At 41.0% G+C, this 27,429-nt stretch overlaps 1 protein-coding gene across 1 annotated transcript; it reads left to right on the top strand.

Annotated features, from left to right (window-relative positions):
• Positions 1–3,841: 3,841 nt before the first annotated feature.
• On the top strand, positions 3,842–27,429 carry PWP1 (PWP1 homolog, endonuclein). Its single transcript, XM_027595052.1, has 15 exons — positions 3,842–4,058; positions 6,772–6,830; positions 6,956–7,140; positions 9,456–9,541; positions 9,640–9,736; positions 13,452–13,562; positions 14,401–14,531; positions 15,124–15,185; positions 20,796–20,892; positions 21,737–21,798; positions 22,983–23,094; positions 24,912–25,002; positions 25,087–25,208; positions 26,218–26,323; positions 27,069–27,429. The coding sequence occupies exons 1-15, from the start codon at positions 3,987–3,989 to the stop codon at positions 27,176–27,178; spliced, it is 1,503 nt and encodes a 500-aa protein (XP_027450853.1). The 5' UTR covers positions 3,842–3,986; the 3' UTR covers positions 27,179–27,429.

The raw sequence follows: 27,429 nt of genomic DNA, 5'->3' as shown, positions 1-27,429 counted from the left end.
CTTTAAGCCCCTGAATCCAGCTGAGTCAGAAGCCATTCGTGTCACTGGACTCTTGAATCATCTGAGCAGATAATTTCCATTTCTTGTCTAAGGTAATTAGAGTACCTGTCACTTGCATCCTAAAGAGTCCTGACAGATGAATGAATGAATGAATGAATGAATGAATGAACCAGAAAACATTGGCATAGAGGAAAGGATTTCTGTGCTAGGAGCCAAAACAGTGTCTTGCCATTTACTATGTAACACTGGGCAAGTTGCCTGATGTCTCTGGACTTCAATTTAGAACTCTGATATCATTCATTTATTCGACATTTATGGGCATTAATCGTGCCAGACACCATGCTAGGTGTTGGCTCTTCTATGTAACAAAACCCTCATGGTTCCTGTTCTCATGAAAATGGAAATGAAGTTCACTCTTAGAAAAACAAAGTGACATTTCTGCAAACCTGATTTTGTCACTGGGAGATGTGTTTGTGGTACAAGTCTCTAGCACTTGTTATTCCTTCCACTCTTCATCAGCAACTTTTGGGGTTAGATGGAGGAGGGGTGGGAAACCGAGCCTCGTATGATCAGAGAGGAGGGTACCCAGACATCACTTCCTTCCCGAAGCTCATGGCCAATCAGAACTAATGTTTATGAGCCTAATTATATACAGCACTGAGCTAGAGGGTGTAATGAGAGCCTGGCTTGGGCCCGGGTCCTATCCTTTGGGACCTTTAGCTCTAAGAATAGCCAATGTGCAAACAAGTACATTTTTTCTGGCCTCTGGCAAGGAGACTTTTCTGAGTCAAATATGCTCATCAGTGTTCCCAAGAATCAGGCTTAGAAATGGAGCTACTTAAGCTCAATCGCTGTCAATCTTGTTATAAAGAATTAATAATGCCAACTGAAGTTGGATTTTTATTTTTAAAGGGAATTCACAACTTGGGTTGAAATGGCAAAATGTGCGACATAAATAAGCCCAGTATCCAAGTGGAAGCTTAGCAGGCCCCAGATAACCAGAGTTCTATCCCACCTTCTAGGATTTCACTTGCTCATTCATTTAATCAATAGTTATCGGGGCGCCTGGGTGGCTCAGTCAGTTATGCGTCTGCCTTCAGCTTAGGTCGTGATCCCGGGGTCCTGGGATCGAGCCCCACATCGGGCTCCCTGCTCAGTGGGGAGTCTGCATCTCCCTCTCCCTCTGCCCCTCCCCCTGCTTGTGCTCTCTCTCCCTCTCTCTCTGTGTGTCAAATAAATAAATAAAAGCTTTAAAAACAACAGTTCTCAAGTGCCTACTCTGCACCAGGCACCATCATGGAAGAGCAGCTGTCTCCTAAGAGGGCAGCCCACGGAGCGGACAGATCCAGAGGCAAACATTCAAACAAAAGCCCATTCCTTGTATTCCTGTGTGCACACCTGACTGAGCCCAGCCAAGCGTTAATAAGTCAACCTCTACCAATAAATCATTTCATGTGCCCTATTCTAAATATAGCACAGGTTCTTGCCTGTTCCAGTTATATTGCTGCATTTAAAAAATGACCTCAAAACTTAGTGGTTTGGTACTTAATGCCACTGTTTGTACATTTAAAAATGGTTTAGGGGCACCCGGGTGGCCCAGTCGGTTAAACGTCTACCTTCAGCTCAGGTCATGACCGCAGGGTCCTGGGATCGAGTCCCACATTGGGCTCCCTGCTCACTGAGGAGCCTGCTTCTCCATCTGCCTCTGCCCCTCCACTCCCCGCTCTGCTCATGCTCGCTCTCTCTCAAATAAACGACATTTTAAAAAAACTAATAAAAATAGTTAAAATGGTAAATTTTATATGTATTTTGCCATAATAAAAATATTATGGGAGGATAAAAAAAACTTTAATGGTTCGAAACAACCATTTAATGAAGCTCACAGATTCTAGGGGTGAGAATTTGGCAGGGCACAGTGGGGACAGTTCATTCCTGCTCCATGGTGTCTGGGCCTCAGCTAAGGAGACTCGAAGGTGGGGGGTGAATCAGTGTCTGGGTGCTGGCATCATCTAAAGGCCCTTATATTTACATGCCTGGGCTGACTCAAAAACTAGGACTGCCTACTGGAGCACCCAAATATGGCCTCTCTGCACTTGCCTTTCTCACAACATTGTGGCCTCAGGGTAGTCAAACTTTTTATTTTTATTTTTTTCAAGTAGGCTCCACACTGAGTGTGGAGCCCAACACAGGGCTTAAACTCACGACCTTGAGATCAAGACCTGAACTGAGATCAAGAATCAGATGTTTAACCAAATGAGCCACCCAGGCGCCCCTCAAACTTTTTATATGTTAGCTCAGAGCACCTCACATGAGTGTTTCAGTAAAAAGGGGGAAAAAAGACAAAACCTGTATCCCATTTATGGTCTAACCTTGGAAGTGTCACTTCTGTCATAACCGGAGTAGTCATAAACCTACCCAGATTCAAGGTTAGGGGGTGGGTAGAATTAAACTTCATGTTTTGTTGGGGGAGTATTTAAATTACGTTGTAGGAAAACCTGTGTGAAGGAAGATCTTGTTGCATCCATTCTGGAAAAATACACTCTGCCATATCACCTTTCTAAATGGGCCAAAATCAAAGAAACCACAGAAATAGCACTGGAAGAGGCCTTAATGAACACATAATCTGCCTACCCTCAGAATGAGAAATTCACTCCTGAGAGGATCCCTCCTCAGGCTGGTAGAGTGCCAAGGGCATGAGGCTGAATAGATAGAGATGGTGGTGTCTGGTTGGCATTCTATCAGTTCCCAAATGTATGTGATCTCAGAGTAGTAAGGCTTTTCACCACTGGGAACTCTTAACTTCCTCATCTTGAAAATGGAGGTAATTCTTGATCATGTTTCATCAGTGTTGTTTTGAGAACCACATAAAATATCTTATGTGAAGACAAGTATGTTGCAAAAATGTCCACAAATAGACCCCACAGGTGGACAGCCCACTCTGGCAATGCAACAGGGGAAGACCATGTATTTCTCATTTATCTTTGCCACCACTCTTTCCCACTGCAGCCACCCTCCTGGTTTTGCTTGCCTGTCTGAGGTAGGAGAGACAGATGGAGGTTCAGGGCAAATGACCTAGACAGAGTCATACAGCGAAGAAAGAAGTCAAAACCCAGATTCTTCTGGGATGTGAAGACTTGCCTTTCTACAGTCCCCCCAGCCACTGACATTTTCTCTAATAGGTGACTCTGACCTTAGCTGAGAGGCATGGCACAGATTACAGCCAGTTTCTAGGGTCACACTGCCTGGGTTCATATCCTAGCTACACCACTTAGCAGCTGGGTGGCCTGAGGAACGATAATTAATTCTCCACCATGTGTAAAATGTTGACTTCCCACACAGGGTTAAGAAGTAACCAAGTTAACATAAGCCATTTAAAATGTGCTTGGCACATAACAAGCACTTTGTTTGCTTCTGCTACAACCACTACTGTGTACTTAAATATATAATAAGTCCTAAATGTTTTAAGGTGAGGAAGTAACACCCAAGAATGTAGTGAAATGCAACGGCGGAAGTATCTCCTTGAAATGACAAATCTATTTTGGAGAAGGCTTTACAAAGAAGAAAACCACAAATCTCTACCATTTGTCAGCGAAGTCTATGGAACTGCAGGCAAAATAAAGGTCTCTGACCCCTACAGTTCCGGTTTTATTTATTGCCTCTGTGAAGCCTGCAGACACTGTCACAAGCGCGACAGTCTTGAAAAGCCTATTCGCGGCGCCCCACTCGGCGCGGCCCACCCCACGTGGATTCCTCGCCCTGCCGCCTCCACTTCCGCTTCCAGCCCTTTACCCACCCCTTTCCCATTCGGCGCCCTGGAATGACGTCATAAGCGGGCGCGGACGCGCAGAAACCAGCGCCTGCGCGTGCGCTCTGTGCATGCGGCGGCCCAGGGCTTGTCACCGAACCTGGCGACCGCAAGGCAGCGGGGGTCCCAGGGCTGCTGGGGTCGAGTCTATAGCGTGAGGCGTCCTTGAGCTGAGAGGACCATGAACCGCAGTCGGCAGGTGACGTGCGTGGCCTGGGTCCGCTGCGGCGTGGCCAAAGAAACACCAGACAAGGTGAGGCCTGGTCGCTCGGAGGTAGGGGGAGCGGCCTCTTCGCGGCATCCTGGTCCAGGCCCGCCTGGAGAACCTGGACCCGCTACACGCGGCCCTGGCCTACCTGGTGTGACTGGCCGGGGTGCGGCCGGCTTTGGCCTGATTGTGGTGAAGTGCGCTGCGGCTCCGGGGCGGGAGTCGGGGGCCGCGCCCCAACACCGTCCGGTCCCCGGAGTCCAGCCCCACCCCCCCGAACTCGCGCGCTCGTGGGCCGGCCGGGCGGGCGGGAAGGGGGCGGGGTGCTGCCCAGAGTGGGAAATCTCCCAGAGCCGTATTGACAGCAGTGAGGCTTCGCGCACACCCTGGTGCGTGTTCGGGCATAGCGGGAAGAGGGAGCGCGTGTGTGAAACCACTTTGCATTCGTGTGCTCGACGTTCGGAGCCGGACGAGAGCTGTGGTGTAGAAAAACTCGCATGAAGACTGTGATGTCGTGAGGCTGGCAGTTGAATTAGGAGTTTCTTACAGTAATCCAAGTGAGATGTTGTGACAGTGGGGGATGAGAGGTAAACATGACACATTAAGAAGGAAAATCCTACAGAAGTTCGAGAATGAGTCTATGGTAGAGATGAAGATTATTTAAGTTGTTCAGCTGATACTTGCTAAGTGCTTTCTGTATTTTGGGCATTGTTCAGGGTGCAGGGATAGGCATAAACAAAACAAAAATCCCCTGCCTTTATGGAGTTGACATGTGCATATATGTCAGTGGGAGGAAATGCTGTGAATGAAAGAGGGGGGCGTTGGATTGAATGTAATTGGGCCAATGATGACAGAGGTGAGAAAAGTGATAGGAATGTTAAGTGGCTGGGAGGTGAAGTTCACAGGGATGAGGGATTGGAAGAGCCCCTGAAGGTTTAAATTCCACCAGGGCATGGACTGTGCTTGTTTTATTCACCACTTTCTCTGGTGTTTGGCTCCAGTAGGTAGTCATTGCATATACAGAGAGAGAGAGAGAATAGGGCCAGGAAATTATCTCATTAGAAATTATTGAAGGAGGGCGCCTGGGTGGCTCAGTTGGTTAAGCGACTGCCTTCGCCTCAGGTCATGATCCTGGAGTCCCGGGATCGAGTCCCACACCGGGCTCCCCGCTCAGCGGGGAGTCTGCTTCTCCCTCTGACCCTCTTCCCTCTCGTACTCTCTCTCATTCTCTCTCTCTCAAATAAATAAAATATTTTTTAAAAATTATTGAAGGAAGTAACAGTTGTTATTAAAAAGGGGCATGTAACCTTTTAAAGGCTATATGAGTTCCAAACATGTTTACACACTGGAACCACTTGGGGAACTTCAAAAAATACTGATGCCTGGGGGCACCTCACTAGCTTGGTCGGTGGAGCCTGGGCTCTTGGGCTCTTGATCTCGACCTCTGAGTTCGAGTGCCACACGCCCTTCCTACCCCCATTGGGCATACAGCTTACTTTAAAAAAAAAGTTGCCTGTGCCCCACTCCCACATACTGTGATTTAATGGATTTGGAGTGTGAGAACATTCCCCTCACGTGGTTTTAATTGCAGACAAGTTTGGTAATCACTGCTTGAAAAGTTTATTCTACAAAATCAAAATAGGAAGAGATTAAGTTTATTCTACAAAATCCCAGAAAAACTGAGATCAGTGAGAGTAATTAGAAAAAATAAGTATCTTAAAAAAATAAATATCTTTTAATTAAACTTAAAAGGCCTTAATTTCTGAAACAATGGATGTCATCCCTCAAAAGGATTTCCATATTACTAGAGGTAGTTTAGTTCAAACTGAGTGCTTGACTGATTCATCGTCTGTCATCAGGCATCCATCCCTGACTTGGGCTGAGCCCTGAATTATGTGCATGAACACAACAAGTTGATTTCTGTCTTCAAGGAGTTTACAGTTTAGCAGTGATGGGATGTTTTAAAAGGTACTGAAGATGGATTAGGTGAAGGAATGCCAGTTTTGAAGTGAAGAGAATGAGTCCAATGATCCTTTTGAACAGGATCTCCCAAGTGGAGAGTCTTAAAGATGGAACTGCGAGGGGCGCCTGGGAGGCTCAGTTGGTTGAGCGTCAGACTCTTGATTTCGGCTCAAGTCATGACCTCAGGGTCGTGAGATTGAGTTCTGCTGCATCAGGCTCCAGGCTCAGCAGGGAGTCTGCAAAAAAAAAAAAAGGAAAGAAAGATGGAACTGGAGTATGGGACTAGAGAAGGATGAGTTTGGGATAGTCAGTTCAGAGGTGATAGTTTTAGTCTTCAGAATGAATGAGCTTTGCAAGGAAGTGACAGCATGTGACTCTGAATATTTGGCAGTGAGAACTGGGAAAAGAGTAGGGGACTAAGGCAAGGGTGGTTTGTTTAGGAATACCCATAGGGAAAATGAGAAGTAGCCGAGAAGAAATCAGAATAATTGAAAGAAAACGAGATGGACTATCATAGAAGCCAATTCATACAAGTTAGTCTTTTTTGAGAAGTCTGGGAAGAAGAAGACTGAGCAGCTTTTTTTTTTTTTTTTAACAGTTTCAGGTGGGAAATGGACTTAATTATAAAGACCTGTGAAAATTCCATTTACGGTAAATTTAGGGAGTCTGGATTGAAGTTTCATTCTTGATGTCTTTTGAAGTTCTATTTTACATTAGTTTGCAAACTTCTTTTTAACTCAGAGATGTATAATGATTTCCTTAACTGTATGGTAATGAAATGTTTGCTTTCTTATAGGTAGAACTTAGTAAAGAAGAAGTAAAACGTCTCATTGCTGAAGCCAAGGAAAAATTACAGTAAGTTTAGGAGTGTTGATGTCTAAAGTCCAGATGAAATGGAAATTTTAAACAGTGATGACAAGGTAGTCTTATTATCAGATGGTACCATTTGGGTGACTTACCCTTTTTGTTCCTTGGCACAGAGAAGAAGGTGGCAGTGATGAAGAGGAGACAGGCGACCCTTCGGAAGAGGGCATGCAGAGTGCACGCACCCAGGCACGACCCAGAGAGCCCCTGGAGGACGGCGACCCAGAGGACGACAGGACGCCGGACGATGACGAGCTGGCTGAGTACGACTTACATAAGTACGACGAGGAAGGCGACCCAGGTCAGAGTGCACTCACTGCTGGGTTTTAATCCCGAGCTCAGTGTATTAGATCGTGCTTCTACTGTTTCTGAGCTTTTGTTGTCCTTTACGCCAGTTAAGTAATCTGGCTCAAGGCTATGGCAGATCGCATGTCTCCTAAACTAGTTTAGAAAATAAGCTAACCCACTATAAACTAAGATCTGAAAAAGCATAGTACTGTATATTTATTGCAAGTAGTGGGTATGATCTGTAATTCGGGTTGGGGGATGGGCAGAATGGGCGGAGGGGAGTGGGAGACACAGGCTTCCAGTTACAGAACGAGTAAGTCTTGGGGATGAAAGCTACAGCATAGGGAATGTAGTCAGAGCTGCTGTGATAGCGCTGTATGGTCACACGTGGTTGCTACACTTGGGAGCGTGGTATGTTGTATAAGAAATGGTAAATCAGGGGCGCCTGGGTGGCTCAGTCGGTTAAGCGTCTGCCTTCGGCTCAGGTCGTGATCCCAGGGTCCTGGGATCGAGCCCCGCATCGGGCTCCCTGCTCCACAGGGAGCCTGCTTCTCCCTCTCCCTCTGCCTGCCGCTCTGCCTACTTGTGTTCTCTCTCTATCTCTATGTCAAATAAATAAAATCTTTAAAAAAAAAAAAAGAGAGATGGTAAATCACTGCGTTGTACACCTGAAACTAATACTGTGTTTCAGCTATACACAAATGAAAAAAAATTGTTTTTAATCTATAACTTGTATCTCTTTGCAATAATAAGAGAGGAGTTATTACCGCCATTTTACAAAGAACACTGAGGCTTACAAAGGTGAAATGACTTTCCCAGGGCCACACAGTTGGTGAACAGTGGCATGGAGGGTTGAACATTCTCTTGCTGCAAAGCCTTTACTCTTACAGTACACTTCATTAGATGCGGAGCATAGTTTTTTCCATTGGACTCTGAGTTGTGTGCCCCTAAACTTGCTACCATCCTGCTAGGACAGATGCCATGGGAACACAGAGGAAGGAAGAGCTAACCCAGCCTGGAGAAATGGCATTCAGAAGCAGCTTCTTGGGGCACCTGGGTGGCTCAGTCGGTTAAGCATCTGACTTCAGCTCAGGTCATGATCTCGGCGTCCTGGGACCATGCCCTGTGTCGGGCTCCCCGCTCAGCAGGAAGTCTGCTTGTCTCTTTCCCTCTACCTCTCCCCTTGCTCATGCTCTTTCTCTCTCTCAAATAAATAAGTAAAATCTTCAAAAAAAAAAGAAATTGCTTCTTAATAATCCCCACACTGTGTGGATTATTGACTGTCTTTGTCACCCAGTTGAAATACCACCTCTGTTGCCTATCACATGTTTAAGACCAATCATTCCTGCCTCCTTAAAGTAGCTTTCCCTAACAGAGTATATTTCTTCTCCTGAGTTTTATGTTATTTGCGGTCTACTCTAGGTCACCCTTGCAGATATGCCGTAAGAGAATTCCAGTTTGAGATAAGTTTAGTGAAAGAGGTATAATAGCACCTCTTCCAGATTCACAGTAAATTAGCACATCAGCAGTTCTGAGAACTCTTGCAATAAAGAAACCCAGTTAGCTTTGTGAAACCCATCATTTTTTTATTTGATTTGACCAGGCAACCCTTTTACTGTGTCGATTCCAGTGTTTTAGGATAATTTTATCTCTTTAATGACTTTTTAATAATAACTACACTTTTTGCGGGGGGAGGGGCAGAAGGAGAGGGAGAGAGAATCTTAAGCAGGCTCCATGCCCAGCACGGAGCCCAACGTCGAGCTTCATCTCACAACCCTGAGATCACAACCTGAGCTGAAATCAAGAGTCAGATGCTTAACTGACTGAGCCATCTGGGTGCCCCATAACTCTACTTTTAATAATGACTACAAGGAGCAAGGTAGAGAATCTGAGCAGAGTGCCAATATTTTCTAAGAGAGAGCTTTATAGTTTAGTTTTATTAGAACATTGTGAATATCAAGACTGTCAGGTATGCATTCCAAGGTCAAATATAAATGGGTTTTTTTAAGATTTAATTATTTGAGAGAGAGTGCGTGTGTTGGGAGGAGGGGCAGAGGGAGAGGGAGAGAGAGTCTTAAGCAGACTCCCTGCTGAGCACGGAGCCTGATACAGACCTGGAGATCATGAGCTGAGGCGAAACCAAGAGACATTTAACTGCGCCACCCACGCCCCCCTATAAATGGTTTTTAAATTCCTGTTTATTATTCAGTATTTCCTTTCCCGACTATGGATGATCCAGTTAGTTATGAAATAGATAGTTGGAGCTAAGATGGGATACCTTAGGAAAATGCTTTTGTTGAAATGACTTTAATTTATGAATTCTTACAGATACTGAAACTCTTGGTGAATCTCTCTTGGGTCTTACAGTCTATGGAAGTAATGATCAAGATCCTTATGTCACTCTGAAAGATACGGTAAATATTTATGTGGCTTTCCTAATTATGCTTCTTAAGTGTTTGGAAAACCTTACCAAATATCTGCTTCTAGTTAATGACTTATTCTCTCCACTTAGGAGCAATATGAACGTGAAGATTTCTTGATCAAGCCTAGTGATAGTCTTATAGTTTGTGGCAGAGCTGAACAAGACCAGTGCAATTTAGAGGTGCACGGTAAGTGGGGGACAGCCCTTAAGGAAAGGTTCTCTAAGATGAAAGTAATCACTATAATAGTTACTGTGTGAATTTTCAGGCACCAGATCCTGCTGGATCTCATTTGAGTTACATGGTTAATGATACACAGTCTGTAGATATGCTGGTCCTTGTGCCTGGGCATGTATGGTCTGGTATGTCACTCGGACCTGACTTTTATTTATGGAAATAGGTCTCCTGGAAGGTGCTAATGAGGGGTGTGGGGGGGAGTGTTAGTTTTTTATTTGAACATTTTTGCCAGTCTTTTACTCCCCCTCTCTCCCCATTGGAGAAAACCTAGAAGTAAAGCCATATAAAAATACAGGAAACAGTTATAGTCCTATTACCCTGAGGTAACTTGTGCCTTGGTTTTTTACTCTAGTATCTTTTCTGGGTACTTTTTCTTTACATGGTGAAGATTATACTCAGTAGACAGGTTTTTATTCTGCTTTTTTCCACAGAGTCATTTAAGATATTTCCCCTTTATTTCTTCACAAAAACTAAATGCACGGGCTTCCATTCCTCTGGTCTCCTTTCCCAGTTAAAGGAATATTTGCACCACAACCAGAGGTGAATGCTTTGAATCTGAAGTAGGCACTGATTTGAATTTTTCTTTTTTATTTGGGTTTTTAAATCAGATATATTTAATGTTGATATTTATTAGGTTAAACATTAATTGAATAACTATTTTCTAAAAAAAAATAGACCTTCAAGATGTCTACAATACTCTGCCTCTAGATTTTCCCTTTTGTTTTTTTTGTCCCTTCTCCTGTGCACATCCTCAGACATGTTTGTCCTTCCTCAACAATCTACTAGTCATCTGTCTTTAAAATTTGAAGCTTTACAGATATTAGGCTAAGGCCTTTTATTATAGAAACATAGTTGCAGGGGCTCCTGGGTGGCTCAGTCATTAAGCGTCTGCTTTCAGCTCAAGTCATGATCCCAGGGTCCTGGGATCGAGCCCCACATCGGGCTCCCTGCTCAGCGGGAAGCCTGCTTCTCCCTCTCCCACTCCCCCTGCTTGTGTTCCCTCTGTCACTGTCTCTCTCTGTCAAATAAATAAATACATAAATAATCTTTAAAAAGAAGAAAGAAACATGGTCGCATAGCTCGAAAATTAAAATCTTTATGTTTAATGGTTTTTTTTTTTTTTTTTACATCTTCTAGGTTACTTTGTCACTTATTTTGTAGCGTGGCTTTCTGGAACTCTTCACAATCTTTAAGACTGCCTTCAGGAAGTCTGTAGATTAGGCCATTTTAATCCCATAGCCCATTGTGGATCTATTTATAAAATGAAAAGGCTTTAAATAGCAGAAACCTCAGTGTGAAGTTATTCTTCTAATGATCTTTGAACTTTTTACATATTTCACATGAAAACCTTGTGGTGAAATTTTTAAAAAACCAATTCTAATTTCAGAAAATTGAAACTGTTCGCAGTTTGCCATCGATTTTTATACATTTTCCTGTGAGAACTTACTGAAGTCATTCCTTTGTATTTAGTGAGTATCAGAGAGGGGTTAAGAAGTTAAAGTAAAAATGGTATTCCTACTCCCTTTAAGCTAGGTCATTAAAGGAGATATTTGGATCTGGTGTGGATCTCCAAATTATTTAGCATATCTCTAGGCAAGAATAAATTCAAAATTGCACTCAAAAGCTGATCTGAATGTTGATTTGACATGGATAAAAGATTATTTTAAAACTTCATCATCATTTTTATCTAAAATATAAGCTGAGTACATTGACCGTAGTTGGGGTTCTTGCAGGACCACAAGCTTACCACTTTGAACATTCGTTGTGAAGTGATATGATAGAACATGACATGGAATTTGCTGATCCAGGATCTAACCCAGATGTAGAGGTCTGAGGAATTTTTTTTAAGTTTTTATTTAAATTCCAGTTAGTTAACATACAGTGTAATATTAGTTTTGGCTGTACAGTATAGTGATTCAGCACTTCATACATCACCTCGTGCTCATCACAACAAATGCACTCCTGAACCCCCATCACCTATTTCACCCATCCCCCTGCCCCCCTCCATTCTGGTAACCATCAGTTCTCTATAGTTAAGACTCTGTTTCTTGGTTTACCCCCTCTCTCTTTTTTTGTCCTGTTGCTTGTTTTGTTTCTTAAATTGCACATATAAGTGAAATGATATGGTATTTGTCTTTCTCTGACTGACTTATTTCATTTAGCATGATACTCTCTAGCTCCATCCATGTCATTGCAAATGGCAAGATTTCATTCTTTTTGACGGCTGAGTAATATTCCATTGTGTGTGTGCGCATGTGTGTGTGTATGCGTGTACACATCTTTTTCCATTCATCAGTCGATGGACATTTGGGCTCTTTCCATAATTTGGTTGTTGTAATGGTGCTATAAACATCGGGGTCCATGTATTAATATTATACTATTTTTGTATTCTTTGGGTAAATGCCTAGTAGTGCAGTTGCTGGATCGTAGGATGGTTCTATTTTTAACTTTCTGAGGAACCCCCATACTGTTTTTCCAGAGTGGCTGCACCGGTTTGCATTCCCCCCAGGAGTGGAAGAGGGTTCCCCTTTCTCCACATCCTTGCCAATATCTACTATTTCTTGTGTTGTTGATTTTAGCCATTCTGCCACATGTGAGGTGATCTCTCATTGTAGTTTTGATTTATAGTTCCCTGATCAGTGATGTTGAGCATCGTTCCAAGTGTCTGTTGGCCATATGTATGTCTTCTTTGGAAAAATGTCTATTCATGTCTTCTGCACATTTTTTAATTGGATTATTTGTTTTTTGGTGGTGTTTTGTAAGTTCTTTATTTTGGATAGTACCCTTCATTAGTCATTTGCAAATATCTTCTCCCATTCTGTAGGTTGCCTTTTAGTTTTGCTGATTATTTCCTTCTCTGTGCAGAAGCTTTTAATTTTGATGTAGCTCCAGTAGTTTATTTTTGCTTTTGTTTCCCTTGCCTCAGAAGACCTATCTAGAAAGTGGTCTGAGGAATTTCTTTAAAAATCCTTAGCCTCTCTTAACATTGCTTCTTTGTAATAAAAAGCACATGGGTGGGGGGATTTCTGATTGTTTGGGCTCTGTTTTATCAGTGTTTCCTTACATAATTTTTGGAAAGACTTCTTAGTCGTTGATGTTGACAGCATTTTTGCTCCTTAACGTTATAAGTCTGATAAAGAGCCAATTGTTTTAGTTGTCCTATTCCAAAAGAAGTGTTCTCAAGAGCTTAATTTACATCATTGGTCTTTAAATATTAAAGAAGTAATTTTTGACAAGCATTTAGATTTCTGAATGTGAGTTATTTCCCTCCAGTGCTATTTTTTGTTTGTTTATTCATTCCTATAGCCAGATAGACCTTTAAAAGATAATAAAGTACACCTTATGGAGCTCTTACGAGCATTTGTTTTTGTAGTGGGTGGACCAGAAGATAGGACCGTTCTAACCAGTGCACATGCAGATGGAGTGTTGAGGCAAATGTCAGTTCTCTGTCACTGTTCCTGTTCCCTTGGAGCACACCAGGTGATAGGAATGTGTGAGACCTGCAGAATTTTGGCCGAGCACTAACAACTTTGGAGGCTCCTTTTGATGCCATCAGATGTGTCTCGAGCACATGGGCTCCCATAGGTTTAACAGGGAGAGTCCGTCCTTTTCAGTGGGATGTGATTTCTTATTGTGACTCAATAAAGTCTCTTCCCAACATTTTCAGTTTATAATCAGGAAGAAGATTCCTTTTATGTGCATCATGATATACTGCTGTCTGCATACCCTCTAAGCGTGGAATGGCTGAATTTTGATCCTAGCCCAGATGATTCTACAGGTAATTAGAAAAGCTAAGATGGCTTAGTGGTTCCTAGTTCTGTATGTTATTCCTAGCCACATAAGTTATGTATTCTGTATGAATGTTTTCAGAATTGTTGATTTTTTAAATGAAATTGTTATTTTATGAAGTTACGTGGTTCTTAAAACACAATCACATAATTGTTTTGAGTCTTTGTGTCTCCAGACTTCAGATAAAGAGGTAGCTGCCCTGCTGTAGGCAGAACAGGCTGACAGCATTAGGGGTTGCAAAACTGTGTGAAGTCCTCATAAAAACCCAGTATAAAGTACCATGATGTGTCCAAAGAGTTTAGTGGCATGACCTTTCTTAGAAAACATCGAGTAAAAACAAAATGGAGAAGTACGTTCCTGTGTTAGTTTTTTTAGCCACAGCTGCACACTACTAGGTGCCCCATCCTACTTCTTAATAAAAGTAAAACCTGGTAATACTCATACCTTACGTCTCGTTTGCCAAGCTTATTCACATTCATGTTCTGATTCAGTCCTCATTTTCACGACACTAGTGAAGGTGGAAGATGGTTTTTGTTCTCAGGACCTAAGTAGGGACCCTGGGGCCAAGAGACTGAGCCCTTGTTATTCAAATTATAGTCCAAGGACCAGCAGCACAGTATTGGCATCACCTGGGAACTGGTCAGAAATGCAGATGTAGGGGGGCACTCTAAGACCCCTGAAACAGAATATGCGTTTAAACAATATTCAGGTGATAACGCATGCATATGAACGTTTGAGAGAAAGTGCTCTAAGACATTACTCAATCTACAGTGCAGTATTTTTCATTAGACATTTTTTTAAATCAAATACCTCATTTCCTCCTGTAGGAAATTATATTGCTGTGGGAAATATGACCCCTGTTATTGAAGTGTGGGACCTTGATATTGTGGACTCTTTAGAACCAGTCTTCACACTTGGAAGTAAGCTATCAAAAAAGAAGAAAAAGAAAGGAAAGAAGGTAAACAAGTTAATGATTACTTAAACTCTAATGACAGAGAAGTTTACCGGTGGGGTGGAAGAAGGAGAATATATACTTTTTCAGTTAGACACTTTGGTGGAACAGGACAGATAGTTATGAAGTTATTGTAGTTTCTAGTTTCAAAAGGCTCATCCAAGGAAAAATTGATCTCTGATTGCATGGAACTTCCATTGACACATTATTCGTCCTTACACAAACCATTTACTCTCAGGTTATGATCCTTTTTGGTAATAGTTAACTATTCACACTAATATGCTTCTTTGAATTTTTGAAAAAATTCTGTTTAGTCTTTAGTATGTTGAATTCTAAATATCCGTGTATTAATTCCTGTAGCTTTTAAGACTTAACTTTGGGGTGGGGGTTGATATTTATAGAACCGTCCCACCTAGATAAAGAACTACTATAGTTTCTCTTCCCTAAAGTAACAGGGAGACGAGGTATTTCTTTCTGTAGGTCTTCAAGCAAGTTTGCTTAAGATCAAACAGTAATCTTAAGATTTAAAGAATCTTTCAAATGAACATCAATTACAGGGGTCACTTTACTACAAAAAGTAATGAAACAATTGTTACAGAGTTCCTCAGCAGAGGGGCATACGGATGCTGTCCTGGACCTTTCTTGGAATAAGCTGATCAGGTAAAAGGAAATACCATCTGGAGGGTTGTTAGGGACCGTAACCACCGCCATCCTACCTCATGCCTACAGCTGTCTGTGCCGGGTGTTGGGGGTCTCTGTGTCTGTGCCTTCTTTCCCTTTCCTGCAGGATATGCCGCTTGAAGGCAGGAGCTCAAGCGTTGCTGTCTGTATCCTTGCAGCCCCCGCATCACCTGCCAGCTCTGCGCTCTGTAGGGGCTCGGGCTCGTTACATATCTGGTGACCAAGTGCCCCCCCGACACCCCTGGGGAAGCACTGCTACAGTGCCGGTGGTGCCAAATTGTAGTTCTTCTCATGGAAGACATTTCTCTCATTTAGTTTGCACAAAATTTCATCCAAATTTTTTAAATTGATTTAATTGTGGTAAAACATACATAATATTGACCAAACTATTTTTAAGTGTATAGTTCAGGGGACGTTGTTGTGCAACCATCACCACCATCCAGAACTTCTGTCATCTTCCAGAAGTGAAACTCTGTATCCATTAAACAATAACTTGCCATTCTTGGCACCCCCAGGCCCAGTAACCTGCTTTGTGTCTCTGTGAATCGACCCTTCCAGTTAGTTCATATAGGTAGGATTATATATCATCTGCCCTTTTGTGACTGGCTTATTTCACTTAGCACAAGGGCATCCATGTTGTAGCATGTGGCAAGATTGCCTTCCTCTTCAAGGCTGAATGACATTCCATTGTTTGGATAGCCCACATTTTGTTTATCCATCTGTTGAACATTTGTATTGCTTCCACCTCCTGGCTATTGTGAGTGATGCCGCTGTTAATGCACATTGATGTACAAATATTGGTCTTAAGTCCCAGCTTTCAGTTCTTTTGAGTGTATCCTCAAAAGTGAAATTGCTGGCTCATATAGCAATTCTGTGTTTATTACCATTTTGAGGAGCACGTTTCAGGTGCCAATCAGCCCATTTGTATATATCTCGGGAGAAATGTCTAAGTCCTTTGCCCATCTTTGAATTGAGTTTTTTGGTTTTACATTGAGCTGTAGTTCTTTATATATTCCGTATATAATCTCTCATCAGATAGGCAATTTGCAAATATTTTTCCCCATCTGGTGGATCACCTTTAATTCTCTTGATAGTGTCCTTGGATGCACGTAAGTTTTTAATTTTGATGTAGTCAATTTTTACTTTTGTTGCCTGTGCATTTAGCGTTATATCCAAGAAATCATTGCCAAATCCTTGTCATGAGGTTCTTCCCTTAAGAGTTTTTACAGTCGGGGCGCCTGGGTGGCTCAGTTGGTTAAGCGACTGCCTTCTGCTCAGGTCATGATCCTGGAGTCCCGGGATAGAGTCCCACATCGGGCTCCCTGCTCAGCAGGGAGTCTGCTTCTCCCTCTGACCCTCTTCCCTCTCGTGCTCTCTATCTCTCATTCTCTCTCTCTCAGATAGATAAAATCTTTAAAAAAAAAAGAACATTAATAAAAAGAGTTGTTACAGTCTTAGCTCTTACGTTTAGGTGTTTGATCCATTCTGAGTTAACTTTTGTAAACAGTATAAGGTAAGAGTTCCACTTCATTCTTTTGCATGTGTCATCCACATATTCTTTATGCTGATCCTTAGACAATTACCCCAGAAGGCCATTTTCCTAATAGCGTAGTTGGTTTAAGGGGCTTCTCGAAGGCAAGGAAGGTAAGCATTAGGTTGAGCTTACTTGAGCAGTAAGAACAAACTGGATTGCCCAAGGCACATTTTCTTAACATCTCTGTTACACAGGATACCTTGTAATTGTGAGCACTCTAAGGAGGATCCCAGCCGGTGGCTTACCTAGGGATATCCTGTCTTGTTTGTGTTCAAACCTCTTCAGCGTTAGAACCATTTGGTGAGGGTCACCTGGCTGGCTCATTCATAGACTATGCGACTCTTGATCTCAGGGTTGTGAGTTCAAGCCCCACGTTGGGTGTAGAGATTACTTAAAAAATATTAAAAAAAAACAAAAACAAAAAATAAAGTGCAAGTTCCTGGGCTCTAATCCCTTTGAGATTGAGTCACATCTGGAGCAAGGGCCCAAGAATCTCTTGTGTTGTTTTGTTTTTTAAAGCTTCCCCTGGTTTTGTCTGAATTGGGCCCGTTCCTAACAGGCAGACGAATAAGAGATTGAATATGAGTATGCCCCACTTTTAGGAGCCCAGTTGTTTACAGATCTGAACTGTCAGAGTAATGACATATGCTAAATTCTTATCACATAGCAGCTGTTAATTTGAGTAACTGAGTTTGTTCTGATGGAACAACCCCTCATCAGTTCCAGCGGATTCAGCAGTGCCTTTCCCCAGCCACAGTCCCTAGCTCTGTGGAGACACTGCCAGCACTAGAACCCCTGTCCCGCCCCATCTGCACTCACATCTTCTTGACTGCAGGGCCACATGTGTCTTTGTTCGTTAACTCTTCTGCTTTTTCCATCTTATTACAGACCTTGGTTCTTGAAAACCCCTTTCTTTACTGAAAAGGTACAGAATGCTTTTAAATACTTTGCATACATGCCCTGGTACAGAGAGTTTGGGATCATGGTGAAGAATAACATGTTGACGTTTTTACTAGTTGGGGACCTTGGGACCTTAGTTTCTAGTAAAATGCTCCCAGTAACAAAATGCATGTTCTCTGCTCATTCATACTCCTATTATAGTGCTTTTCTTGGGAATATAGCATTCAGGAGTTGGGGGGAGGGGGTAATTTATTTTTAAGCCTCATACAGTAAGAATTTTAATATGAAAGGAATCTCAGATGTTCAGGGAAGGACTAGGGTGAAAAATGTACCGTGAAATTTTAACTTTTTGCTGTTGGCAGGTGTTGAATATAAATAAAATATTGGGAATTTAAGTAACATTTAAATCTGTGACATGCCAAGGACTTAAAACATCAATGACTTTATATGGGACTTAATCATAGAGGTTTGAAATTCATTGATTAGAAAAAAAGAATATCCATGATCCTCTTAAGAGACCCTACCTGTGTCACTGAAATGTAAGTTATAAAACTGAAAGCAGTTTGTATAATGGAAGTATTTCTTGAGGAAATAATATCCAAAGAGGAACCCATCGACATTTTAACAGCATATTGGTTTTCTGGACAAACATTACTCTCACTAATGACTTAATTCTGTATCGAGCCATTTCAAACCAGATATTGAAGAATGAGCTTTCAGTTTTCAGGAATATCTATTTTTACAAGGAGAAAAGGCAGGCAAATAACATTTATCAGGGGCCTACAATATTCTGGTCACTCAGCCATGAACTTGAATAGTAACCCCTTGAAGTTGGTTGTAGCATTCTAATTGCCAGGCAAGGAAGTGAGACTGACTTTTAAGACTTAACAACTAATAAATGGTAGCACCAGGAACCCATTTCAGGTTTTCTGGGTTCTAAGGCCTGTGTTCTCTTGTAGAATGACATTATTAGCACTTGATACCTAAGAGGTAGGCATATTGTTTTTCCCTATTAATAGCATTTAATGCCCTTTTTTTATTTAAAAAAAGTTGAGATATTCAGTCTTTAAAGTGACGTGGGGTATATTCCCAAAATTGTACAACTATCTCCACTGTCTAAATCTATAACATTTTCATCAAACCAAAAAGCAATCCATACTATAAGCAGTCACTTCTTATTCTCCTGTCCTTCCGGTGCCTGACAACCACTAATCTTTTTTCTGTCTCTTTGAATTTGACTATGTGGACATTTCTAGAAATGGAATCATAAAATATGTGGCCTTCTGTGTCTGGATTCTGTCACTTTTGGATATACCATATTTTGTGTATCTGTTCACCAGTTAATAGATGTTTGGTTTGTGGGGTTTTTTTGCTTATTATGAATAATGCTACTGTAAACATTCATGAACAGATTTTTACACAGACCTGTGTTTTCATTTTCTAGGATATATACCTAAGAGTGTAATTGCTAGGCCATATGGTAGTAGTCTGTACCATTTCCATTCCCACAAGCAAGGTAGCTAATTTTTCTGTTTTGCTAGCACTTATTATTGTTTGTGTTTTTCATTATAGCTGTTCTATGAGTATGAAGTGGTATCCCACATTTTCATTTTCATTTCTCTAATGAACAACTTTTCACATGCTCATTGGCTATTTATAGATCTTCTTTAGAGAAATGTCCATTCATATTTCTTTGCCCATCTTCTGATTGGGTTGTCTTTTTATTATTTAGGTGAGAGTTCTTTATATATTCTAGAATCAAGTCCTTTATCAGACACATGACTTACAGATAATTTTCTCCCATTCTGTGGATTGTCTTTTCACTTTCTTGATGATCTCATTTGCAATACAAAAGTTTTTCATGTTGATGATGTCTGGTTCATTTATGTCTTTTGTTTCTTAGGCTTTTTGTGTCATACGTTAGACACCATTGCCTAACCCAGGGTCACAAAGATTTATACCTGTTTTTTTCTGAGAGTTTAATAGTTTTAGCTCTCTTACATTAGTAGGTCCATGATCTGTTTTGAGGTAGTATGAGTTAGAGGTCTGACTTCATTCTTTTGCATGAGGATATCCAGTTGTCCCTGAACCATTTGTTGAAAATACTGTTCTTGAACAGTGAATAATCTTAACGTCGTTGTCAGAAACAAATGACAAAGGATTTATTCTTCATTCTGTTCTGTTAACCGGTATGTCTATCCTTAAGCCAGTACTACATTGTTAGGATTATCGCGGCTTTTCAGTCCATTTTGAAATCCAAACTGTGAACTTTTCAACTTTTCTCTCTTTTCCAAGATTATTTTGGCCAATTTGAGTCCCTTTTCATTTCCATACGAATTTTTTTTAAAGATTTATTTATTGGGCGCCTGGGTGGCTCATTCGTTAAGCGTCTGCCTTCGGCTCAGGTCATGATCCCAGGGTCCTGGGATCGAGTCCCGCATCGGGCTCCCTGCTCAGCAGGGAGTCTGCTTCTCCCTCTGACCCTCTTCCCTCTTGTGCTGTCTATCTCTCATTCTCTCTCTCTCAAATAAATAAATAAAATCTAAAAAAAAAAAGACTTTAATTCTTTAAAAAAAAAAAAAAAAATCCCAGATTCACACCAAGCAGAGAGTCTGATGAGGGGCTCGATCCCATGACCCGTGAGATCACAGCATGAGCCAGAACCAAAAGTCAGATACCCCAACTGCCTGAGCAACCCAGGAACCCCCCCATATGAATTTTAAAACCAGCTTGTCCATTCTCTGCAAAAAAGTCTGCAGGGGTTTTGAAAGGGATTGGTTGAATCTATAGATCCATCTGTAGATGGCAGTATTTCTGTCTTAACATTAAATCGGGGCACCTGGATGGCTCAGTTGGTGGAGCATGCAGCTCTTAATCTCGGGGTCATGAATTTGAGCCCCACATTGGGTGTAGAGATTACTTAAATAATTAAATAAATCTTAAAAAAATCTTCCAGTCCATGAACATGGGATATCTTTCCATTCATTCAGATAATCTTTCTTTCTTTTGTAGTTTTCAATATATAAACCTTGAGTGCTTTTGTTAAATTTATTTTTAAGTATTTTATTCCTTTTGATGTTATAGAAAATGGAATTCTACATTTAGTGCTCTTGACTTTAAAAACAATTACCTAATTTGTCTCCTTCCTTTCTCAGAAACGTGCTGGCAAGTGCATCAGCTGACAACACTGTAATTCTGTGGGATATGTCCTTAGGGAAACCAGCAGCTAGTCTTGCTGTACACACAGACAAGGTATGGTGATTGAGTGGTGAATAAAAGGGATTCTAAAAAATAAGGGACAAATGTTGGCTACAATAATCCCAAACATTTATATATGGCTTTTTATGAATTACAAAGTGTTTTGACATGCTGTCTTACTGGATCCTCACAGAGCCCTGTATGATAGTTAGAATTACCCATCTTAGAGGTGCAAATGTGGAGACAGATGAAGTGACTGAAAACATTAGTATTTTGTAGCATGTTTACAGAGACCCGTAAAGAGACAGGGGTGTCGGTCACCAGATGAGGTTAAAGAATTTAACAGATCTGTTATTGCAGAACTCAGGGATCAGATGTGCTCGTGTACATTATGGGACTTCAGAGTATGTAGAGTTGCCCAGTAAGTTTGACTGCTCCCTTTTTTTCTTCTCAGTATATTTAACATTTGGGGGACATAGATATTCTGCCAAACATGACTTGAGAAATGCTGCATTGTCTTTAAAGTATTCACTTTTATTTGAAGATTTTTTTTTTGGTTTTTTTTTTAAGATTTTATTTATTTATTCTTGAGAGAGAGGGGGGCAGACGGAGAAGCAGTCTCCGCATGGAGCAGGGAGCCCCATGCGGGGCTCAATCCCGGGACCCTGGGATCATGACCTGAGCTGAAGGCAGACACTTAACCAACTGAGTCACCTAGGCGCCCCATTTGAAAATGTTTTGTCCTTTTGATTATGTAATACATTTGTTTCTTTAGTACTAAATTCAAAGGGAAAAATTTATAGAAACAGTGCCAAATTGATTCTCTTGATTAAGTACTAAGCAGTTTTACCAAAACCATACAAACATAGATCTGTTCATTTACGTTTTCTCCTGTTAGGTCCAGACTCTGCAGTTTCATCCATTTGAAGCACAGACTCTGATTTCTGGATCCTATGATAAGTAAGAAAACACTGCAGGAATCACTGCTGCTGTTTTTGTCTCCTAATTCAGAAAGTATCCCTTGATGCTCGGATAGAATGTAATACTGAGTGCTTAAACCTCTGGTAGTACTGGTCCCTTTCAGTCTGCACGGGAATGTGGTTCTGTCATAATAATGTAGTTCCTAACTAGCAACTACTTTGCTTTTTAGAGGCCATAGGAGTAAGCCATTGCTGTGGAACAGGCTGTCCCAAAATTCAGTGACTTAAAACAATAAACGTTTCTTATGCCACTTCAAGATTAAGCTAATCTAGGCTAGATTCAACTGGTAGGTCTGCTGATCTTGGCTTGTTTGGGTGGGGCCTTGGAGATTTGGCTCTCCTTGTTTCACATCCTCATGGGACCAGTGGACTAGCCCACACATGTTCTCATTGAGAGGTCAGAAGCTTAAGCAGAGATACCAAAGCCTCTTGAGACCTAGGCTCAGAACTAGTACACTTCTGTATTACATTCTGGGCCGAAACAGATAACATGGAGTGGGAAACAGACTGTCTTTATGGAAGAATTCCTACGTTCCTTACAGGGGTGTGGACATAGGGAAAGGTGAGGAATTAGACCCATTACAGTCTGTCACGGGGGGTTTCCAGTCATGCATGTGCATCTTTTTACAGATTGGGTCTGAAGGTGGGAGAGAGAAGTGGAAGCAGAAACCAACTTGCAGTCTTTATTTTCATTCCTTACTCTTTTGAAGAGTGATAGGTTTATAATTTTTAGTTGGGACTCATTCATAATTATAAATGTCTGTCTGTTGGCTCCCCCCAACACAGTAACCTGCCTGTGGAGAGTAAATGTGGCTAAGACATGAATTATCTGGCTCTGAGCACTGCTGAGAACAAGAAAATTCAAAGTTGTCCTGGTCTTTTGGAAATAGGATTCATCTTGTAAGTTGAGAGCTCAGCCTGGAGACGGTCAAGGCTGCTGTGATATCCAGAGCCACCAGTGCCTTCCAAGTGACAGAACCAGAGTCCACCAGTTAATGAAAGTCAACTCCTCTTTTCTACTTTATTTTAGAACCTTAAAACAGGCTTTAAATAATTGGATCTTGATTTCACAGTGTTGTTTTGTTACCATTTCATTATAAGTAAATGTAAAACATATAGAAGAATTGAACTCTTAAAACCCTAACTTGGCCCATCTGTGTCCAGGTCAGTGGCTTTGTATGACTGCCGAAGTCCAGATGAAAGCCATCGAATGTGGCGATTCAGCGGGCAGATTGAGAGAGTGACTTGGAATCACTTTTCACCTTGTCATTTTTTGGTAAGACTGCATACTGCTCGTTTGCTTATCTAGGCTACTAATGACTTGCTCTAGCTCCATTGTAGAGAGAATCTCTGAAAAGCTTTTTCTGGTGGTTGTTCGTTTGTTTTGGGGGAGGGTTGGGTTTTTTTGTTTTGTTTTTTTGGTTTTGGTTTTTGGGTTTTTTTGTTTGTTGTTGTGTTTTTTGGTTTTTTTGAGTAGGCTCCACACCCAATAGGGGCCTTGAACTCCTAACCCTGAGATCAAGAGTCACATGCTCTACCAACTGAGCCAGCCAGGTGCCCCGCTATTTCTGTATTAGCATTGTGAAATAGATTTTAGAGTTAAAAAAAATTTTTTTTAACAATGGATCAGCTCCAGATGGTTAACATGTAAATGATTTTGCTAATTTCTAGCCATTTCAAAGGGCCACATTTTAGTTACTGATTTTGATTGTATTAATGTGTTTCTTTGAAATATTAAGCATAGCTAATCTATGTTTTTAAATGGTTCAGTTCATCCAAGAAGATACTCTTTTATTTAAATGAAATGGAGCTCCAGTGATGAGAATGCTAGCCTATTTAACTAATATAGCAGCCTCCCAAGTAGGAAAAAGTGTTAAGTTCTTTGTTTAAATATCCTTAATATGTGTAGGATAACAGTTTTTTGTGTAGCATCCAAAGATTCCACAGACTTTTCAATCCATGGAGAAATAAAATCCCAGCTTTCATCAAGAAGATTAAAGAAATTTAATTAAAGATTAAAGATTAGAGAAGATTAAAGAAATTATGATACATCCATAAATTTCCTAATTTTCCTAAAGTAAAATATGTAGTACTTTATGAATGAGGGAAAAACAGCTTTCTTAAAATACGTGGACAGTTTTAATAAGGTTCCTAAAACAATGATTCTGAGCGCATCTAATCTCATCTCTGTGCTCAGAGGTGCAGTACTGGTCCCAGCTGCGTGGCCTGAAGCCAGATCCCATTTTATGGTGATCAGGAGTGAAGTCCCAGTTGTATTTAATGTTGTGTTGTACTTTGGCTCTCAACACTCAAGCACACATACTTCCTGAAGTTAGTTGCTAACAAGTTTTCATTAGTACTAAAGTCACAAATATTTAAGAAAATGAGAAGGGATTACAATAAAATGGTTTGCCTCCTTTGCTCCAGGCTCCCAGGATGAGACCTCTGTTCTCCTCTGTTTTTGTGCCCTTCACGGCCCAGCCATCAAGACTGTTTCACTTGTCCCTTCTGCCCTCCCTGTTTCCTGTCGTGGCTGTTGCCCTCAGCTAGCACACAGGCCCAAGTCTCTGTCCCATCCTTGACTAGGTCTATCTCTTAGTTCCTTCTTTCCTCCCCTTTCTTGGAAGTATAACAACCCACCATAATCTGCCTTCCTTATCTGATTAAACCTTTCCGCCAAAATGTTGACACCATTCATCGCTTTCTTCAGAAACGCTGTTTCCTTGGCTTCCCTGATGTCCTTTGTTATACTCTCTCTCTCTGATTCTTCTGTGAGCTCCTCCTCAGCCTGCACCTCAAGTGCTGTGCTTCCCAGGCTTCTGTCCCCTTGGATCTGACCTCTGCTTGCACATCTCCTGCCCTGGCCCACACCACCCCCAGAGCTTCATCCTCATATGCACTGCACGGTACACACACCACCTGCATCAGTCCCTGCAGGAACAAAGGCCGCTTATACCCAAGTAAATTTTTCGTGTTATTTTTTAATAAGCTCCTCAGGTAAATAGCTGGTTTTCACTATAATTTATACTTTTTACCCATTGCTAAATTTCATTGCCATGTAGCATGACCTTGCCCATCTTTTACTCTTTCCAGGCTAGTACAGATGACGGCTTTGTATATAATTTGGATGCACGTTCAGATAAGCCGATTTTTACACTTAATGCACACAACGATGAAATCTCTGGTGAGCACAAATAGTGTTTCATTTCTGTTAACTTATGAAGTAAATCTACATGTCAGAGTCTGAACTAATCTTCTCTTCCTTTAGGTCTTGATCTAAGTAGTCAGATCAAGGGCTGTCTTGTGACAGCATCAGCAGACAAATATGTGAAGATCTGGGACATATTGGGAGACAGGCCAAGTCTGGTTCACTCTAGGGACATGAAAATGGTAAGAATTTCTCTGGGCATCTTTCTTTTCTGCTTTTTTCTGTTTTTGACCTGTATTGTCATCTTTCCCTAGGAATTTTTGAGCTTAGTCAAATTTGGTGAGAGATTTGTGACTTAGTCATTGATTTCCTCTAAAACTGTCCTGTCTGGTTCCTTTCCCACCTGACATGATTAACAGTTGTTTGGTGAGAAGGGTGGAAAGAGGATTTTCTAGGACTTAAGCAGAATGGCGATGGTTTTCTTTTTTAACCCTGAATTGAGGACCATCCCAGGAAAGCTTGGACCTTTAGGGCACTGTAGCTGTTAGGGTCAGTTTATCTATCACTACCTCTGCATAACTAGTTTTGACTACACTGAAATGGATTACTATGTAGTAGCAAAAAAATTTGGAAATAACCACAATTCATTTAGCAAATACTTATTGAGCACCTACTGTATGCCAGGCACTGAGTTAGTATAATTGTATATGTAGAACACTGCACATCTGTTTGGGTGTACAAATATTTATGGGGAAAGTAAGTTACAGACTCAGTTATATAGTACTGTATATCCAGCTTATATTTAAGTGCTTAAATGTTTAAATTTAGAATAGCTTATCCCAAAACATAAACAGTGATTATTGTAATGATTTTTATACTTTTTCATGTTTATATTTTCTATAATGCATATGTATTAGTAATAAACAAAATTAGAAGCTCAAAAAATCATTTAATGGTGACCTGTAGTAGCATCATTGCTTAAAAAAGAAAATAAAAGTTTCTAGGAATACTGAGCAGATTAGAGACCTCAGTAGTCAGAGTGCACACATCCTCACGGAACGGCCATCATGCTGAACTTGTGTGGTTTCGTCTGTGGTAATGTTCCTGCCACCTTGACTCTGAACTACTTTGCAAGAGGCTTAAAAGAGGTACTGGTGAGTTGGTTCAAATTTGTGTAGGTAGGAACGGGGGTTTAGATTGGGGCTTTCTGGAAGGACTGAAAAAACTGACCATCTGTTTTCTTCTTCCTAGGGAGTTCTGTTCTGTTCTTCCTGTTGCCCTGATTTGCCATTTATTTATGCCTTTGGAGGTCAGAAAGAAGGGCTTCGGGTCTGGGATATAAGCACAGTCTCATCAGGTAAGAATCTTAATTCCCTTTTTCTAAATGAGGAAAATGTGTGGCTTGAATACACTAGGTAGATCCAGTGTTCATCCTGTAATGTAGTCTGCTTAGGGAAATAGACAGGATCACATGTAATTTGGAGATGTTCATGTTCACAAATTTGTCTTCACAATTTAAATGTAGACCGTTTTAAAAATATTTATGACAAAATTTGAATTATGGGAAAGCTGGAAGGAAATAAAATGTGGTCTCTAAGAACAGCCCTCCCCTTCCCAGTGTGAATAACCTGCGTTTTCTCAACTACTTCCTTCAAAATCCAGCTTTCCTTAAGGGACCACTCCCCTCCCTTCAGGGGAACCTGGCTGCTTATTTATTACCTTGAGGTAGTCTGGTTTGTCCTATAAACACAGAAGACGTAGCTCTACTGATTCCTGAATCTTCCATGTAGAACAAAGGTTCTAAATCCAAAAAAAGTTTTCTGCTGGTTATGATATAGAGAGAAAGATGAAAGAAAAAGTCACTTTATCAAGGTAGATTAAATAAAACCAGGATAAGGGAAAGTTAAATGGTAGACTAATTTAAAACACAATTAACCTCATTCAGAATGTCAAATTGGACTTCTTAGTTATTTCATTTCCCATTTATAAAATGTTAAATATATTTTCATAAAATTCCCACACTGTTCAATTCTACATCTCTATATTTTATATTATAGGTTCTTGATTTTCTAATCTGGTAATTTCTTAACTTTATGTTTTAGTAAATGAAGCATTCGGAAGACGAGAGAGGCTTGTTCTTGGCAATACAAGAAGTTCATCTATTAGTGGCCCTTTTGGGAGCAGAAGCTCAGACACACCAATGGAGTCTTAATGCAGAGCATAAAATTTCCTGTTTTTTATTACCTTAACTCAGTTTTAAAAAGCTGACCTAGAAACATCCATGTGTAGCTACAGCCATGTAGTGACTGAAACAAACTTCATTTCCTACTGCCAGACATTCCTCTTCAGCTATGGCAGCAGCACAAGCAGGGCTGGTCTTTGCATTTGCCTTTTCAGTGTGTGGTGTTTAGGGCTCCTACTGCATTTCTTGAAGAGGATAATAAAGAGGTTTTTAAAGAATAA

Source organism: Zalophus californianus, chromosome 9, assembly GCF_009762305.2.
Source record: "Zalophus californianus isolate mZalCal1 chromosome 9, mZalCal1.pri.v2, whole genome shotgun sequence".
NCBI lineage: Eukaryota > Metazoa > Chordata > Mammalia > Carnivora > Otariidae > Zalophus > Zalophus californianus.
The sequence above is the reverse complement of the archived record's forward strand: the minus strand, read 5'-3'. Positions and strand labels throughout refer to the sequence as shown.

Coding starts and splice junctions, on each gene's coding strand:
- PWP1 (XM_027595052.1), top strand. CDS start 3,987: ATGAACCGCAGTCGGCAGGTGACGTGCGTGGCCTGGGTCCGCTGCGGC. Junction 14,532..15,123: donor AGAAAAAGAAAGGAAAGAAG/GTAAACAAGTTA, acceptor CAATTGTTACAG/AGTTCCTCAGCAGAGGGGCA. Junction 26,324..27,068: donor TATAAGCACAGTCTCATCAG/GTAAGAATCTTA, acceptor TTTATGTTTTAG/TAAATGAAGCATTCGGAAGA.